This window comes from Acartia tonsa, chromosome 14, assembly GCF_053477335.1.
Source record: "Acartia tonsa isolate MP-2025a chromosome 14, ASM5347733v1, whole genome shotgun sequence".
NCBI lineage: Eukaryota > Metazoa > Arthropoda > Copepoda > Calanoida > Acartiidae > Acartia > Acartia tonsa.
In genome coordinates, this window is record NC_137273.1 from 11949171 (window position 1) to 11968235 (window position 19065).

General features: G+C 32.7%; 3 protein-coding genes across 5 annotated transcripts in view; all 3 read left to right on the plus strand.

Moving 5' to 3' along the window:
- On the plus strand, positions 1 to 12024 carry LOC145305739 (uncharacterized). Of its 2 annotated transcripts, XM_080147509.1 has the most exons (19): positions 1 to 129; positions 259 to 344; positions 1012 to 1127; positions 1627 to 1741; positions 4612 to 4838; positions 5039 to 5194; positions 5519 to 5705; positions 6049 to 6254; positions 6478 to 6533; positions 6884 to 6952; positions 7189 to 7274; positions 7547 to 7662; positions 8023 to 8170; positions 9310 to 9361; positions 9416 to 9515; positions 10206 to 10757; positions 11172 to 11264; positions 11589 to 11675; positions 11849 to 12024. In XM_080147509.1, the coding sequence occupies exons 1-19, from the start codon at positions 122 to 124 to the stop codon at positions 11852 to 11854; spliced, it is 2466 nt and encodes an 821-aa protein (XP_080003635.1). In that variant the 5' UTR covers positions 1 to 121; the 3' UTR covers positions 11855 to 12024. The 2 variants fall into 2 exon arrangements, with proteins under 2 accessions (XP_080003635.1, XP_080003634.1); XM_080147508.1 differs by having other exon boundaries at positions 9310 to 9515.
- Positions 11994 to 18144, plus strand: LOC145306420 (uncharacterized). The gene is made up of 8 exons (XM_080148515.1): positions 11994 to 12065; positions 12458 to 13228; positions 13587 to 13663; positions 14929 to 14992; positions 16396 to 16461; positions 16943 to 17047; positions 17556 to 17609; positions 18070 to 18144. Exons 1-8 carry the CDS (start codon positions 12030 to 12032, stop codon positions 18142 to 18144), a joined length of 1248 nt encoding a protein of 415 aa, XP_080004641.1. The 5' UTR covers positions 11994 to 12029.
- Positions 16916 to 19065, plus strand: part of LOC145305738 (uncharacterized) — a 19987-nt gene continuing 17837 nt past the window's right edge. For both annotated transcript variants that reach the window (XM_080147506.1, XM_080147507.1), the window contains exons 1-4: positions 16916 to 17047; positions 17556 to 17609; positions 18070 to 18136; positions 18596 to 18644. In XM_080147506.1, the coding sequence (XP_080003632.1) occupies positions 18601 to 18644 (44 nt within the window). In that variant the 5' untranslated portion in view covers positions 16916 to 17047; positions 17556 to 17609; positions 18070 to 18136; positions 18596 to 18600. The remainder of the gene's footprint in view (positions 17048 to 17555; positions 17610 to 18069; positions 18137 to 18595; positions 18645 to 19065) is intronic.

A 19065-nucleotide genomic window follows, 5' to 3' on the forward strand; every position in this document is an offset into this window, starting at 1 on the left:
TTCTATTGTACATTAGTATCATAATGACTAGTTAATTTTAACAATAACTTAATGCTCAAAAATAGATAGCCACCAAGCAGTGGATGTTTCAAGTAATTATGTCTATGAAGTTGTTTCATCTATGAAAAGGTAATATTTTTTTGGAAAACCCTTTATAACTATCTTGGGAGGATAGCGGATTATAAATTATTATTATTTGTAATCAAAGGTTTTGATGACAGACTCACTTTCAACTGTAATAAATGATTCTTGTTTAAGATTTGAAATCCTGACATGTTTGGTATCTCCATTTCAAGAAGATGATAATTGTGTCAGGGTGGTTGTTATCCCCCATCTTTCAAAGGGTAATTATGCTTTTATTCTGTTCTTCCATTTTTTTGTCCGTAAAAGTAAAAAATACAGCTCTTTTTATATTAACAGCAATTGATATAGAATACTTTAATATTATTCATTACCCTAGGTTAGGTAACTTCATTTCACTTTTCAATAAAATCTAAAATGCAGCGGTTTTTGAGAAAATTAGATTTAAAAATTTCAAGTTCAATTTTCACCCACTTTTATAAAGTTCTTCATAAAACCACTCCTGAAGTGAGTTAAATAATGGCCATTTTTATCAATTGCTTTGCTAAGGTCACGGAAATTCAGCCTTAAATAAATCATATATAGAGAGGTTTTATGACTGACTTTATAAAAGCAAAGTTGTTCAGAATTTTAAATAAATAATCTTTGCTTTTCTTGTCATGATTATGCGGTAACTCCTAGTGGATGATTATTGAACATGAAATTTTTAAATCTAATTTTCTCAAAAACCGCTGCATTTTAGATTTTATTGAAAAGTGAAATGAAGTTAGGTACCTAACCTAGGGTAATGAAATGCACTATGTCCCAATTTAGGTTATGACACTAAATTCAAAGCACCTTCGAAGGCACTGTGTTTACGCTTTACTATCTTTAACGTTCATGAAATTATTTATCCCTGTTTTTACAATTCTAATTTTTCGCCATCTTTAGGAATTGAAATTTTTCCTGGAGAAAAGTTTGCAAGTGTTAAGATCGTGCGAAATGAGGATATGCCGAGAATTTTGATCAGGAATGAAACTATGCTCAGAGTTATAAGAAGTTTTTGGGTAAGTAAAGTCTCGCGTAATAATAAAACATGTATTGGGTAGACAAGAAAACATGGAGAGGTGGGGGAGTTCACCACTTTCTGAAACCAAACCTGAAACGAAGGAACGAAATTACAAAAATAGATACATATTTGATTTAATTTTTCAAGAAAAATTACATTATCAGTGAAAAGGGTAGGAGTAGGTTGCGCTAAAAATCCGTAAAAGTGTGAGTTTTAAGGCTTAAAAATAGTAGTAGAACGTTAATATTCACTAAATATGTGTATTTCTTATTAAAAGGAATAAAGACAAAAAAATTTTTAAAAGTTAACTTAAATTTTTATCGTTTTACTACTATCTTAACTTAAAACTCACAACCTTTACGGATTTTTAGCGCAAACTACTAATCCTTTTTATTTGCATTAGTTTAATGCATTTGATTATTCTTTCATAGTTCAAAATGTTGTTAGGTCCTTATTTGAACAAAGAGTACTTATACAAATAATAGTCCCTATTTTAGATGAAGAAGAGGACAAAGCGTTTTGAATTTGTATCAAAGAAGTTTTATGATCAAAGTTTTCAAGTGATTTCCAAACACACAGAAAGGGATGAAATGGAAAAGAAACGGATTGGAGAGGAAAAAACATCTTCTTTGAAGCCTTTCTATAACAACATGCTAGATACCCATAGATTTAGCTATTTTGTTCGAATTTTGATCTGAAATTTTGCATGAGTAATCAAGGGAAGGTCTATTTTCCCTAAATCAAACAAAAAGTTGGAAAAGTAACGGCTGGCGGCTCAGCCGTTTAGCCTTTTTTTGCTATTTTCAATGCAAATCCATCACAAAACCTATCTTCACATAATACTCTTTGCTGCTCCAAAAGTTTTCAAACGATTCTAGCCGGTAGCTGCTAGTACTAGAAACCAAAAAAAATTTTTTTGTATCATTTCACATGATTTAAAGCAAAAATATGTTTTAAAAAGTTGATTTCCACGTAATTTATGACAGATTTGCCTTAAAAATAGCCAAAAAAACGGCTAAACGGCTAAGTCGTTTGCCGTTACTTTTTAAACTTTTTGATCGATTTAGGGAAAACAGACCTTCCAATGATTACTCATGTAAAATTTCAGATCGAAATTCGAATTCTAAGTGCCATTTATTACAAGATGGTTGCATTAACCGTTTCTAGCCATTCTGTGTTAACTTCTGCAAATATTTCAACTTTATTTACACATAGTTTCTTAATTTGTTCAATAGTTTCTTACATCAATGGTGCGGTAAACCTAAAAAGAATAGACCATAAGACTATTCCAGATATCCTTTACAATAATTATATGCATTTGATTTAAAATTTAAAATGTTTAAAATTGATAAAAACAAAACTTTTGGAATGATTTTGAATTGAATATCTTTAGTGACAGAAGGTCAAACTTTATCTGCTTTTGTAAAAGAAATTGATTGAATTTGAATTATTCAAGAAAGAAATTATAATAGATTTGTTTATGATAATAATTAAACTTACATAGTCTTTCTCAAACATCTTTTACTTGAACATTTCTTGGCTGTCAACATCAATAACTTCATCACTCATAGCTTCTTCATCATTACTTTCATCATCTTTAGTATCATCATCAACTATATTATCATCTTGATTAGATCATCAGCAATCAACTCTTGTCTCATCCTCTAGTACTCCTTTGTCAATTGGTGCTCCTTGTCAGCTTGTGAATGTCAGCAGCTGCAGCTCTAAAATTGAAATACTTGCAGGGGTGTATATTCTACATGGGATCCCCTGCTCAGGGGGGGGGGGGGGAATAAAAAATAAGTGGTTGGAGGGAAAAAAATGTAAAAATTAAGAAAACTGAAAACATTTTTTCCATTTCCCCCCGTCCTAGCTTGGTAAAAAAACTTTTAAAAATGTGTGGTTGGAGGGATAAAATAAATAAAATATAGAGTTCTTTAAATATTTTTCCATTTTCCCCCTACTTGGTGAGAAAAAACTAGGGGGGGAAGAAATATAAAAAAAATTTTAGCAGGGGAAAAAAAATAAATCTTGTGCAGAATATACACCCCTGAATACTTGAGGAGCTGGAAGATGATGATAATGCATCAACAGTTATTTAAAGATTTGACTTAAGATTCTTTTGTTCAACACTGTTAAAGATGACTTAAAGAACTCAATTGATGATATTGATGATATTGCTAGTTTCAAGGCTTATCAAATTTGACTCTTAAATGTATGTACCTTTTTCAAGTGGCAGTTTTGCTTGTAGGCCACTTCTTGCAGGGTACCCTCTTGGCTGGGCTGATTAGGTTTGAATGGATACATAATCATCAGACAATTTAAACTATTCAGTGCCAGATTCAATTTTAAGGAGATAAACTTTGCTTGCATGAATTTGATTGCTTTAAACAACAGAAAGCATTAAATTTAACATTACATACCTGCAAGCTTCCCAATTCAAGCTCAAGCCTTGTTTGGTAGGGTGTTGGGGATTTGAGTGCAAGACATTTATCCACAGTTGACCAACTCTAGTGTTGCTTGATCCTCTTTGAACTCTTCTTCTTCTTCTAGGGCTTTCTGTACCGATAGTACACTGCCTACTGCTCGTGCGCTTGCACTAACAGTGTCTGGCCTACATGTTTTTAAGGAGAGAGAGAACTCGGCTACTGATCTCCCCCTCCGTTGCCAAAAAAAGACAGCTGCAGGTTCCAGGTTGCCCTGTACATTACAGTTTTGTCTCCTCTGGCCTCCTGGTCGGTTAGCCATCCGGATGGATGTTCCCAGCTTGGACCACGTGGAGGTCCGACCATACCCCAAGCCCCTCTTTGAACTCTACCAAATCATCTCTGTCACCATCATCATCAGCAGCAACAGTCCTTAACAAGACAAGATCAGGATCAACATCAACAATGCCCCAGCCCCACCTCTTTTGGCTACTGAGTAAATTGTAAAAAAGAGTCAAAATTATACCTTTTTAAATCTTTGGTTTCTTTCAGGTTGTTTCAGACATTCATTTTAAATTAAACACTTTAAGGATATCTGGAAATAAAATTAACATATTAATAAGGTCTATTTATCAATTATCTTTCCTGTCTATAACTGCTTATTTAGTTAAGTTAAGGGAATTAAATGCAGCAACAGCAAAATCAAGAAAAGAATTATTTAGACTTTTACATTTACATTAGAATCATTGATATTGGCATCCTGTTTACATAAATCCTTTCTCAAGCTTGACAAGATTAAATAATAAATTGATAACTAAATCTTCTTGATCTTTGTTGGAAATAATCATCTGGAGGATCCTCTTGACAATGGAGACTCTTCTGCCAATGATGATCTAGAAAATTCAGAAGATTAAGGTGAAATTCCATTTTGCTGCTCTAGATGTATATCCTGTACAATCCCTGCGGTCTTTCCTAAACTGTATTTAACCCAACCTAACCTAAAATAAACCAAATCTCTTTTTCTGGTTAATTTTTTTGAGATGTTTTGTTTAAAACAGAATAAGATTAAACAGTTACAACAAGAAGACGAAGATAGAAAGGCTATGGAAAAGAAAATTGAAAGGGAAAAGGAAGAAAATGAAGAACGATACAGAAAAGTTCAAGAAGCTAAAGAGGAAATAAATGTAAGGAAAAGAAAACTGGAGGAAGAGTGCAACAATCTATATCAACGAAGAAGAAAAATACTAAAACTTGGTGAAAAAATTCCAAATCAGACTAATAAGGTAATAAAAATATTTATCCATTTTTCAGTAGTTTTCCTCAAGATAGATTTTTATTTATTATGAGAGGCTGATATAAATCATTTTTGTCTTTACTTATATTACATGTTTCTATTGTTTCTTTTCTTTTAGAAAGGCGTAGAATAGATACCTCCCCCCCCCCTTTCTCTACCATTCTATAAACATTTATATACCTTTTCTAGGTAAATTATGAAATAAAATCCGATCCAAGTGTAAGTGGAATATCCAGTCAAAATAAAGAAGAATCAGATTCGAAGAAGGAAAACTCTGCCAAAGATAGAACCTACACTTATAAAATTGGAAAAATGATGATACATCCATACTTTAAAATTCCGCAGGTATTTAATCTCTAATTAATTCGTACTATATTTGGTATGCATGCATTGTATAGTAACTCGGAACATAAATGTTTAAATAGTTATCAAATGCTTTGTTAAATTTAAGGAGTTAAAATACTGTAAATTTTCAGCAAATGCTATAATCATATTGATTGTGTATTTAGAAATTATCTGCCATTTTGATGACATATATCACAGTACATGATTATGTTTTGTCTCCAAGGACGTACAAGAATTTTTATTTGAAAAGGGAAATGTGGTTTTAAATTGCGCGAATTTTTTTTCCAGCAAAAATAATGGGTTGCTTAATAAATTTATATTTAGGTTCATATTCAAACCTCTGGATTACACAAATTTAACGACGACATTGTCGCTATCAAGTATATAATGCATCCAGAAAATGTGGTTGGTTTTGAACCTCAATTTAATTCAGAAGGAACCACAAAATATTTTTACAATCATATGTGCAAAACAAATAAACAAATGCATTTTGCCGTTAAAATTATCCCAGGTATTTTTATGATTTATTTTTAAGCTTCTTTAAACATTTTAAATTTTTATGCTTTATTGTCGTTATTTTTGCTGCTCTACTTCTAATAATTTGATCATAAACAAATATTAATATAAGGAGTAGTTGCACAAAGTGCATTTAAACCTGAATTTAGTGAACTACATAGGTATTTTTTATGTTCAATAGTTTAAACTCCATTTATATGACAAACAATATGACAACTAAATTAATGGTGTTTTATGGTTTGTTATTTACAAATGTTTGATGGTATACTCTTATATAATGCTTAAAATCAATTTCTGAAATGCACGTTCTTGCAACCATCCCTTTTTCTTTATATTAGATGGATTTCACCAAGAAACATTTGACCCACATAACCCTGACAACTTTCAAAGTGTTGATGGTTTCGCCCACAAAATTGAGCTATTACTGCATATGAGCAGAAGTCTTGGAATATTCAATGTTTTGAAGGAGCAAGATTTAACGGAAAGTGAGGCCAATCTGGTTAATTATAAAGAAAAACATTCTGAGTTACGGATTATTTATCAGGTTTACAATTTTCTTTGCTTTTCAATGGTGTATATTACCCCCCCCCCCCCCTTCAAAGGATATATTGGAAAAAGAAATGGAGAGGGTCGGGGGGATGAGGCATGTAAATTCAAATTGTTTATAAAGTTATGTTTGATGATAAAATGAGAACTTTGAGAACTTATTTCTTTTCATTTTTAGATCTGTAATGCTTATTTTTTAAGCGTGTTTTATATCATTTTAGGGAGAAGACCAAGAAATGAATGGATTGACAATTCTGAAAGCAAAGTTTGCATCAAAAGGAAAATAAATCATTATTATCAGATTTTATCTTTATTTATTTAAGAAAAAAATCTTAACTGAGTAAGTTGAATATTGTGTTCATTGTTAAAGTAAGCTTCCAGGGTTCAGCTTTAAATTAAAACCCAGTTGTGTGCAAAAAAAAAATCCGAGAAGATCGATTGTCTGTTCAGGAACAGGTTCAGTCTAATTTTTTTTCCATGACGATTGCACTGAGTCTTAAACGCGTCGAGCCCTGGAATCTTTAAAAGAATCACTGATTATTTTTCCCTAAAAAAGAACTGCTGAACAGATATGGCTTTTCTGGTAAGTTTTCTACTTTCCTATGATAATGATTTACCAATTACACTAGATGACATCAAAACGATAGTTGAAGTTTCCAATGACAGTGTTTTCCAAGTTAATTCAAATGATGACAGGTTACTATCTTTACAGTAGAGCATTTACTATATTATTATACCTAGTTATGGAATTAAAGTCCAATTTAACACAAAAGTATTGTCATAATGAATTCAGTGATTCATTGATAATTTTCAAAAAAAAATTATATCAGTTGGAGTGGTGTATTACTTGCAGGCTTCCTTTAACAATATTATATGCACCTAAAATATTTTGATAATGTTCTATCAAATTGGAATTTTTCTTTTCTTTTTAGATTTAAAGTTCTGACATACCTTGTTTCACCATTTTCTGAAGACAACAATTTCATTAGAATAGTTGCAATTCCTTACCATGAAAAAGGTAAAGATTGTTTTTTATTTGTAGATCTTCTTTTGAAACCGTAACTACCGTTTGTCTTTCTGTTATTTGGTCTGTCATACACTTTCAAGTTTATCAATTGCACCTTTCTCCATTAAAAGAGTACTCAAAAAGAGTGTGGTTTTAGGTTATATTCCAAATATATAACCACATGACAACAATTTAAAAAAAATATTTTATTCCACTATTTCAATAGAAAAATACTTTAATTTATCATCTGAATATATACCTATAAATTTTGATATTTTTTTAAGGTTTAACTATCAAAACTGGAGAACCTATTGGTACGGCCAAAGAGATAGAAAACCAAGATATTCTCAAACATGAGGGTAGAGTCATAATGATAAATTCTCTTTTTATGTCACTATGGGTAAGTCAAAATTAATTAATGTAAAAAAGTAACAGGATGTCTGTCTGTTTGTACCGAAGGATCAATCTAACTGCTGAACTGATATGGTTCTAATTTACAATATAGCTTCTCATAGGTTCTGGGAAGGGTTGTAGCTATTTTGGGGGAAGGTACCACCAACCAACCAAGAGATATCACTCTTAAAAAAATGAACCCCCCCCCCCCAGGGGTATAGGGGCGTAGCCGCTTGTTCACAATAAATAGTTAAGTAACTACACATGATTTGAAACCTTAAATGATTTTTGAAATTTTATGCATATAATCTCAGTTTTACGGTTAAAGTCAATAGGAGCCTGTTTATTCAAATATTTAATATTTTAGACTGATGGAAAACCACCAACATTTTTGGATAGAAAAAATTTTGAAGATACTCTCAATGAATTGAAACAAATAAGACAAGAACTATATGAATTGGAAGAAAAAATTGCAGAAATGAAAAATCAAATACATTTAATGAATGTAGAGGAAAGTGACATTTTATACTTTTTTATGAATTATATAAGCAGGGATCTTAAGGGATAAGACAATTAACGATAATTTGATGTACATCCCTAATGCGGATAAACAATCTTTTTCGGGAAGAGTACCTTTCGTAACATCGCCCCATAAGGGGCGATTTGTCGTATTTTTTAAATTACTTTTTATAGGTTATTTTAGGTTATATTGGGTTAGGTGATTGCCCCACAGTAGACTTTAAAAGTTTTAAAGATTTTTAATCAATATAATAGATTTGAAATCTGCATAAAATTTTAAGGATTTTTTATAAAATTAGTTTTTTATATAATTCTTTATTTAAAGGCGCAAATACAAATTAAGTTAAATAATTTTGAGATCTGTGATTGGTGGATTGAAAACTATCTGCGCTCTGATTGGAGAAGCTTAAGTGACGTACATCATTCAACCAATTAGAGCGTAGGTAGTTTCCAATCCAGCTATCCTATTGGTCAAAATTTATTAACTTAAATCGTATTTGCGCCTTTTAATAAAGAATTATATAAAAAACGAATTTTATAAAAAATCCTTCAAATTTTATGCAGATTTCAAATCTATTATATTGATTAAAAATCTTTAAAACTTTTATAGTCTACCCCACAGTGTTATTTAATTGGCCCCGCAGGGTTAGAGCTCCCCGCAGGGGCTAGAAATAGGAGAAAAGCTACTGTGAAAAATACGAAGAATCGCCACATAAGGAGCGATGTTACGAAAGGGAATATACCCACTTTTTCTTCAGTAGATTACAATAAGTGGTTGAAACGTTTGGACACTCAATTAATGAACCAACTAATGAAAATTCAATAAAAGTCTACCAAGTTGTTAATTCAACGAATAAGAAAATGTTATTATAAAAACTTTGGTGACCAGTTCAAAAACAGCCAATTGTTCCCTCTTTCTGGATATAAGAGAAATATTTTTACACAATGTACCAGTACTACAGTTTTTATTTGCAGTAGATAGTTATATAGGTATATTGGTAATTCGTTTCAATTTTACCTCTTAAATAAGAATTTTAGGCAGCTATTTTTATGTTTTACATCTCTTGGGCGATTTTAGATAATTTATAGAGAAGCTTCTCTACTAAATTGAAAAGAGTTTTTATCTTGCAGGAAGCACAAAGGCTACTAGAGGCGAAGCAAAAAAGGAAAGCAGATAGGCAAAAAATGATGGACGAAGCGAAGAGGATAGCCGATGTGAGAAAAGCCCGGAACTTGCAGCAGATGGACGAAGCGAAGAGGATAGCCGATGTGAGAAAAGCCCGGAACTTGCAGCAGAAGTTAGCAGATGAAAGGCGACACAAAGAAAACTTGGAGAAGATGGTAAGATCTTTTCTCGTATTCATTCGAATCCAGTGGATAGGAACCGGTTCTCATCCATACGAAAAAACTATGTCTAGCATCGTATTACATCCAGCTTTCTACGAATAAAAAAATGTACAATCATAAGATTAAAACCAGTTTTTTTAGCCCGTGCCTTCGGCATCTCGGGGCTAAAAAACTGGTTTTAATCTTATAATTGTACATTTTATATCCGCAGAAAGCCGTTTATAATACGATGCGAGAAATAACTATTATTTATTTAGTTTATTTTGAGCCCCTAGGAGTTTTGTATTTTAAGGAGTAAGGATAGTAGGTAAATAGCCTGAACCCAAACTTAGATACAAAAATTAAATAGCCTAAAACCATCCAGAAACTTCCATAAAAGGAAGAACTCAATCGGTTCAGTAGTTATTAAAATCTTAGGCTACTAAAAAATATATCTGGTGCTGCAATCTCATGTGAAGTAAACAATTTTCGGTTGTTTTTTTTTGGGGGGGGGGATATTTTCATTTTTGGGGGGATTGGGGGGTGTCCTACCCCACAAGAAAATAGCTTAAAACCACTACAGGACCAATAGGTAAATACCCTGAAGAGCAGAATCCGATCGGTTCAGTGGTTACCGAGATCTTAAGGGACGGACGGACAGACATCATTCTACTTTGTTTTATAGATGATAGAAAAATATTTCAGAAGATGAAAGAAAAACGGGAATTGGAAGTAAAAAATTCAAACAGTAGGCGAAGCCATGATAGACACGATGCTGATAGAGATAAACATCGTGAGCGGCAGGGTGATCACAAAGGTCGATATGACGATCGGCATAAGGATTATAAAGATCGACATCACCATAGAGATTATTCAAGTAGTGATATAATTGAATCCAGGGAGAGACTTTATGATTCAGATAGACATGATTATAGAGATAGACATGATTATAGAGATACACATAGGAACAAAAGCTATGATGGTAAACGAAGTAGAAGTTCAAGTGAGAGCTTAAGTTCCATACCTGACTATTATCAAAGGTCCAAATCTCCCCTACCTCCAAGTGTTAGTGGACATTCTAGCCAGCAATCAAGAAATCCTGATTATAATCAATCAATCAATAATCAATTAAATAATCGTTCCAGTCATCAACCAATCAATATATCTTCCGTGCCAATGAACATTCCTTCACCACCTCCACCCCCTTTAATAAATAATATTCGAAATGGTGACCATGAAAAGCAATCTAATGAGGAGGTAAGACATTTTTTGTGTGAAGGCTTAGTCAAATGCGCTTATTAAGTCAAACTGTTCTCAATTTTGATCATTTCATATTTATACATTTAAAATTAGGAACAGTTTGACTTAATAAGCGCATATGACAAAACGCTAACACCTAACTTTACGTATAATATGCGAAAAAAATTACCCTCTTACCTATTGAATGTTTGATTTTCTTTGTCTGAGCAAAGCATTTAACAAATGGTAATACTAGAAACCCAACTTAGTGTTTTTTCATATTAACTTGTATTTTAAAATATATATTTATTTTTCTTCACACGATTTGAAATAATTAAAAGATTTTCATGTTAAAATCAAATTATTTATATTTTGACTTATTTAATCATGCTTGATCTAATCACATTCATGAACGATTTTAACTATTTTTAGGTGATGATAGTGGATAGTTTTGACATAAAAAAAGAATTTGACAGTGTTAATCATATAACAAATGTTGAAACAAGAAAGAAATTTATTGAAGAGGTAATTTTATTTCAGTATGGCTTTTAAACCGATTGTTATCCGCCGGATTAGAATCGGTTCTCAGCTATACGTTTCAACCACTATTTGTAATTTCCCTTGGAAATGCAAAGCAATTTATCGGCCATTGTCTTGTCAAGTTGTCATTTAGATATTGTGTTAGTATTTATTTAGACAAAATTTATGGTAATATTTCATTCATTATTAACAGGCATAAGTCTTTGTCAAAATTTAAATTGTTTTTAATTGTTGTGCCACTTGTGGACATCATTGTCCTTGTAACTGAATTATTACTGACAAACAGTTCAAAACATTTACCATTTTCAGCTCATCAAGAAGTCAGAACAAGAATTGGAGAGTTTGGAAGAAAGGGAATTAATTCTAACGAGGAGGCAAAGAAATCTTTTACTCAAGGTATATTTTGTATTTTGTAGTGGAGATACTCTAGAATTAACATCTGTCCGTAAGTCACTCCGTCATAGTGAGTTCAGAAAATTGTCGGAGAAACCCAGTATCCATCAAAACCTAACCAAATCTGACCTAAAGTGAAAAACAAACGAAAAAATGACCATATCTATATTTTTCAGATGTGAGGCGGTCCACAAAAAGAACAATTTTCTGCAATTTTCTTCAACTGTATTGTTTATTTATTTTGTTATGTTTGTCGAGTTTTTTTTCAGTATTGTATGCCAATGTATCACTTGTTTTCTTTATTTTATTGATTAACAACTAATTTTATTGTTATATAAGAATTATTTCAGAACTAAAATGCCCCCCAAAAAGTCAACTGGAACCCCCAGAAGGGTAAGTCAAGTCCTTTTTTATGCTTTCTTGCCCCTTGTGTGTCCCCATGGACCACTAAAACTATGGTCTCCAAATGGTTTGACGGTGTGTTTGTCTTTCTTTGACTTGGCATATTTCTATCGGATTTTCATATTCTTTTACGGATAAATATATTCAAAAATAATTTTCCTTGCTCTATCCAGTAATTATGTCTGATCATTTGTCGAATTCGAAACTATTAAGATGTATGGGTTTATGTCTAAAACTTAGTTTATTTTGGCAAGATTTACATTTTTATATTTAGGTGGCCAATTATGTATTTGAGAGTTAGTTTTCATGTAATGATATGTAGCTTTTATGGTATGATGATATCATGAATGCAAAGAACTAGAGACAAGTCGTTTTCTTTTCAGGGAAGGAGATCTAAGGTGGCTGTGTCCGAATCTGAAAGTGTTGCCACATCAGAGCCAACTAGTGAGACTCAGGACGAAGGTGAGACACCAATAAAGGTCGTTGACGAGAAAGTAGAGACTGAAGTAGACGCCGAAAAAGAGACAATGGAAAATGAGGGAAATGATGGTCAAAATGGCGATGATGAATCAGCCACAAAGAAACAGGAGGAAGATTCTGTTGGTGATCAACAGGAATCAGAAGAATTGGAACAAGAGGGAAATGAGATTGAAGAGGAAAAAGATGAATCTGACAGTGAAATTATTGAGGAAAATGACGATATTCAGGAAAAAGAAGAAGTTGAGGATATAAATGAAAAAGTTGATGAAAACAAAGCGGTTGAAAAAGAAAATGATTCAAATGAAATGGAAATTGAGACCAATGGTAATAGTACTCAAGAGCCGGTGAGCAAGCAACAAGCAGCTGGCAAAGGAAATAATGATAACGAAAGTGGAGTAGGCATAGACATGGAAGAGGACAATTTCGAGCCAGATTTTGAGGCTGACGACAATAACGGCAGCAAAAACGAAGAGATAAGCATGCAAGCCGACAGTGAGGACGAAATAGAGTTCCTTGCTGAGGTTGAGGCCGACAGGAGCGAGATAGAAAAGCAGAGAAAGAAGGCTATAGCCGAGGAGCTTACACTTTGTCTTATCTGCCATGAAATTTGTAATAGAGGGATCATTGTCAAGTGCTGCAGTGCCCACGCCTGCAGGGCTTGTGCCATGAAGAAGGTGAATATAGAAATTGTTTTAAAAAAATTAAATGTAAAAGAAAAGTAATAGTAATTTTCAAAGAAAGTTATTACGATGGAAGAATATTGAGATCAAAAGAAAAATGAATTACCTTTCTCATTAAAAAAATGAAGATCTTAAAATAAAGAACTCTGGCTAATTAAAAAGAATAGTAAAAAAGGTATAAATAGAAAGTAACAATTTATACCTACTTTTCATCTAAGATAAAATAAAATAGATAGAAATTGAAATCAAATGTTTAAATTTTATATTCGTGAGAAAAGGATAAATGCCTTTTAAAAAAAAAAGTTCAAAAAAGGTTAGAAAAAAACTGGTTTAATTTGAATGTGTTGTAAAGGTGTTAGTAGATAAATTATGCTGGGTTTGTCCCGCCGCAGTAACCACTCAAGATTTGGTTAATGACGATGATATCAGGTTAGTTCGTTTAATGTATACTAGCGGCTCGCCCCTAGAGGCTTTTTTTGGATAGAAGGGGGGGTATCTGGCAAAATATGGTTAAGGATAGGGTAATAGATGATAAATTAATCTTGACACCAAGAAATATGATTATGAAAACTTTATTTTTGGTGTTAAAAGTGGTAGAAGATTTTTATTTTCAACACCTTTCCTCCATGGCATGACAAAAATATTGAAGAATTATGACAAGATTCAATTATAATCCATTGTCTTCTTTTAGTCTGATTTGTAATATAAATTACCTAACTATTTCAACGTTATTGTTTCAGATGGTTTTTGAATCTGTTTTTATTATTTGTCTATGACGTTGTATTATTTGTTTCTGAATTAAAAAATAGGCATAACTGCCTGAAGTAAATGGGTGGAAATTGAGAGAAGATAATAGAAAAAGACAGAAAGAATAATATGAAATCACTTGGATTAAATGAGATAGAATAAAAGATGTAAAAAGAAATACACAAAACACATGAATGTTATATTTCATGAAAGACCTCAATATGATTATGCAATATAAATTACAAATGAAAATTAAGAAAAGGACAACAAAAAAATTCGTTGATAAAAGAAAAACTATGATTTTGACTAATAATAATTTTCATAGTGAATACCTAGAGTATCAAATCACCATTGGAAAAAAAGTCAAAAAGGGGTCTAAAAAGAAATAAAGACAAAAGTTTATAAAATGTTAAAAGATATTGCATATTTTTGCCATTGGTCCATGAAAGAACCATTGAAGATAAATGAATCTTACCCGCTCATTTCCTATGTGTGCAATCTATCCTTGTTATATATTTTTTTGTAGGGATGGGAGGGGTGTGCGGAAACGATGAACTAAAATTGTTTTAGTGTCATTGCAGGGGTGTATATTCTGCACAAGATTTATTTTTTTCCCCTGCTACAAAATTTTTTATTTTTCTTCCCCCCCTAGTTTTTTCTCACCAAGTATGGGGGAAATGGAAAAATATTGAAAGAACTCTATATTTTATTGATTTTATCCCTCCTACCACACATTTTTTAAAGTTTTTTTCACCAAGGACGGGGGGGAAATGGAAAAATTGTTTTCAGTTTTCTTAATTTTTACATTTTTTTTCCCTCCAACCACTTATTTTTTATCCCCCCCCCCCCTGAGCAGGGGATCCCATGTAGAATATACACCCCTGTGTCATTGTCATTTCCCTCCCTTATATTATTAGTAGAACATGGTAAAAAAGTTGAATGTTTAGATCAACTGTCCAGCTGATCAAATCCGAAGAGGCTATTCCTGATGAAAATATCAAAAAACTTCAGGTATTTTTAAACAAAGAAACTCCCCAATAAAAGGATATGTCCGACTGACGTGTATCTATCCGGGACAGACCAAAGTTTTATTTACTATGTATGTCTTTTTTTTAAGCTTGTTATTGCTGCGTAATTTTAGGACAAAAGGGAACTATCCACGAACAAGAGCAAGTGATTCTAAGCAACTTCCAGCATTGATCCATAGTATTTTTTTAGTGAATATACTAGGTTTATGTTTAATATTTGGTTTATCGACTAAAAAAATATGTTTCACCATGGTTTTATATGTAAAAACTTTGAAATGTAAAGCATATTTTGATGCAATATCATCAAATGCTTTGTTGAGTTCTAAGGACAAAATAAAACAACACGACAGAAAAACATCAAATGCTATAAAGTGCAAAAGTACATTATTTAAACAATATTACAAGTTACCAACCCTTTTCTAAATATACATTTTTAATCAAAATAACTTACTTTTGTGTCAATGCTTTTAAACAACAGTTTGAACCCATCAAAACATTTGATGATATTGCATCAAAAAATGCTTAACATTTAAAACCATGGTGAAACCTGACTTTTTAGTCGATAAACCAAATATTAAACATAAAACTAGTATTTTTACTAAAAAATACTATGAATGGAAGGTGCTTAGAATCACTTGCCCTTGTTCGTGGATAGTCCCCTTTCAAATAGATTCTTTTTTATTGACCAATTTTGTAATTTAAATAACATATGATGCAATATATAAATTTACTTATCTTCAGTTCCATATAAAAGGGGGGGGGGGGGGGTTTAATGCAACCATCTCGTAATCAGTGAGCAAATGGCACTTAGAATTCGAATTTCCATCTATAATTTTGCATGAGTAATCCTTGGTAGGTCTATTTTCCCTAAATCGAACAAAAAGTTGGAAAAGTAACGGCTAACGGCTGGCGGCTCAGCTATTTTGCCATTTTTTATATTTATACTGCAAATTAGTCACGAAACCTCTCTCAACGTAATACTCTTTTCTACTCCAAAACGCTATCAAACGGTTCTAGACGGTAGCTGTTGGTACTAGAAGTTTTAAAATTGGTTATTGCTATCATTTAACATGAATTAAACCAAAAATATGTTTTAAAAAGTCGATTCCTACGTAATTGATGATGGATATACCCTGAAAATAGGCAAAAAACGGCTGAACGGCTGAGCCGCTAGCCGTTACTTTTCCAACTTTTTGTTCGATTTAGGGAAAATAGACCTACCAAGGATTACTCATGCAAAAGTTCAGATCGAAATTCGAATTCTAAGTGCCATTTGCTCACTGATTACGAGATGGTTGCATTAAACCCCCCCCCCCCCTTATTTAGTGACATTAACAGTTTAAATGTAATTATTTTAATAATTTTTTTTTAATTTGATCTTTTTAGGCAAGACACTTCAGGACGGAGAAAGTCAGGAAAGCCCTGAAAGAGAAAACTCAAAACAAGGCAAGGGTTTTAGGATTCAGCGATTTTGTACATATATAAGCACAGTTTGTTTGATAAGAAGCAGTACCTAACGATTTTTGTTTGAGGAAAGGGATCTCTGACGTGTGCTTTTCAGGAAAGCCTAATTGTTGCATTGGTTCCTCAGTTTCCAATCCCTGTTCCATTCTAAAGAAAAGGTGCGCAACCGATAGAAGATGAAAAGGAAAGAATAGCGGGTAATAAATACCTAAAATAAAATGAAAATCAGGGGGTGTATGGTTCTTATTCCTAACCCTACAGGTCCAATACCAGAGTTGCCTTAAATCTGCTGGGCCACCCTGTAATTAATTTATATAACCTGACCTGACCTAAGGTAGAACAATAGCACAATAAAAACCCACCCCTCTTTATTTTCAATATAAGGGGGAGGTTCTGTGCTTTTGAGCGAGCCGCCGACAATTTTGTAATGTTTTTTATCCTTTAATTACCCCTATAACCGTGGAAATAGGAGAAGAAAAAGAAAGAGTTTAAGAAGATAGCTGCTCCTGAAAGTGATGAAACTGAGCCCCAAGATAATGATCCCAAAAGCATCGAGTTTAAAGATGCTAAGAAGGTGAGAGTTGGGTCTGTTGTTCCCTTTCAATAATATTTTAACTGCCCTTTCTTTCTGTGTAAACATTTCTTTTACATTATGAAATGACTAGCGGCTCTGTCCCTTGTCTCTAGGGGCTTTGCCCCAAGAGTTTTGATCAACCTATTTTGAACTCTAGATTTAAAAAGAAAAAGTAATTTGCGGGTTAAATTTTTTTTTTGGGTGGGGGTTTATTTAACCCCCCCTTTTTAAATTTTAGTTTTTAAAAGATATTTTGTTGGGGGAGGGGGTATTTTTCTATATTTGGGTTGGGGATATTCCACCCCCCAAGAAAATAGCCTAAAGCCATCACAGGACCAGTAGGTATGTCCCCTGAAGCGTAGAACCCAGTCGGTTCTGTGGTTACTGAGATCTTAATCTTCAGACAGACAGATATCGTTCTACTTTGTATTATAGATAATTGTAGTAAACTGATGCACGTAGACATTCTGAAAAAAAGGGGAGGCTTATTTTGCATTTTATTTTTCAGCTGTTCATATCATTGGAAGTTGTATTCTATGGCGGTGAAAGAGCAGTTACACAGGTATTGTTTTATGATTTTCATGTAGTATTTGAAATATTAATAATCCTAAAAAATCCTCGAAACTTATTTCCATGAAATTATTTATCCAATTTAGTAAAGAAAGGTGGTAAAATTCATATGCTTGAGTTTACAATGCATGCACAGTGTGGCAAAGATAGGATTAAAGTATAGTTTTTCTGGTCCCCGCGGGCTAGGAACGTTGAGAATAAAATAATATTATACCTTGATTAATGATTACACTTTTTTCAAATGTACTGAAAATGATTCATAAAGGAGCTCCGAGTCTTGACTTTTTTTATGCTTCTAAAAGTTTAAAATCCAATTTTTCTTTCAAGAACCTTAGGATAGGCCTGTAAATGATTTAACCTTTTTTTATTTATTTGCCCCACAGTGCCATTTAGGATTGAGTATATTAAAAATTCCAGCTGAGCCCTAAATAATATTTTTCAATTAATTTTAGATTGGATACACAACAGAGGGGGAGACAGTTTTTTCACCAATTGTTCCAAAGCAAGATTTTCTGGACAGTAAGTAACAATAAAAAAAATAATTAAAAACCGCCATTTTTGGTGTAGCCCTAAATCAAGTAAAAGTGGTACTTGTATAAAAGTAACAGGATGTCTGTGTGTGTGCGTAGCCAAGGTTTGATAACTGCTGAACCGATATGATTTTCCTCTGTGAAGTTTATAGGTCTAGAGTAAGGTTTATTATTACTTTTGGGCGAGGTAACTCCACCCTCCCAAAAAAAATCAGCCCTAGTAAAAAGATACAAAAAGGGTATTTCAAAGTGCCGCTTGAGGCCTTTAGGGGCGTAGCTGCTAGTAATATAGTTTTATGTATAGATGCAAATTTTTATCGTGGACGTCCAATTAGATGTATCATTCCAATGAGTTTACTGTACGATTAGCTCTACGCCCTATATTTAAATCTTCTCTTGTACAATTTACGTAAATATTTTCACGGAATTTTCACCTTATCCTATTTAGATATAATGTCTGAGAGAGGGCAGAAAATTGCTGACAAGATGCATTTCAGGTCTAATTATTTGATTTTAAAATATATTAATATATATATATATTTTCTCATGTTTCACTTTCCTTGATCGTAAGTAGCTTTGGTAGGAATAAGATGACAGGATCATTTAGGGAGCTGAATAAACTTGAACTAACAGTTGATCTCCTCCCCAAACGCTGTTTGACTAATTTTTTAGTTAAAAGGCCTTTTTGCAAAATTTCAGATAGTTCAACTTTAAAATAGCAGTCGATAGCATTACCCAAGCTGACGTGACTTATACATACCTACTAATCACTGATTTAGGATGGGGGAAGGGGTAGGGGGGATATTGGGCTGTTAATTACACTGGTCTCCAAAGTTTAATTATCACGTTTTCTTATTCGTTGGCTTGACAAGTTTAGGGACTTTATCATGTTTTGATTGGTTGGTTAATTAAGTTGAG

Excerpts from the sequence above, each read along its gene's own strand:
- LOC145305739 (XM_080147508.1), top strand. Across the intron at positions 1,128-1,626 it reads GAGTTATAAGAAGTTTTTGG|ATGAAGAAGAGGACAAAGCG; the intron begins GTAAGTAAAGTC and ends TCCCTATTTTAG. Across the intron at positions 8,171-9,309 it reads TTTAATGAATGTAGAGGAAA|CACAAAGGCTACTAGAGGCG; the intron begins GTGACATTTTAT and ends TCTTGCAGGAAG.
- LOC145306420 (XM_080148515.1), top strand. The coding sequence starts at position 12,030 with ATGCCCCCCAAAAAGTCAACTGGAACCCCCAGAAGG. Across the intron at positions 12,066-12,457 it reads CAACTGGAACCCCCAGAAGG|GGAAGGAGATCTAAGGTGGC; the intron begins GTAAGTCAAGTC and ends TTTTCTTTTCAG. Across the intron at positions 14,993-16,395 it reads AAAATATCAAAAAACTTCAG|GCAAGACACTTCAGGACGGA; the intron begins GTATTTTTAAAC and ends TGATCTTTTTAG.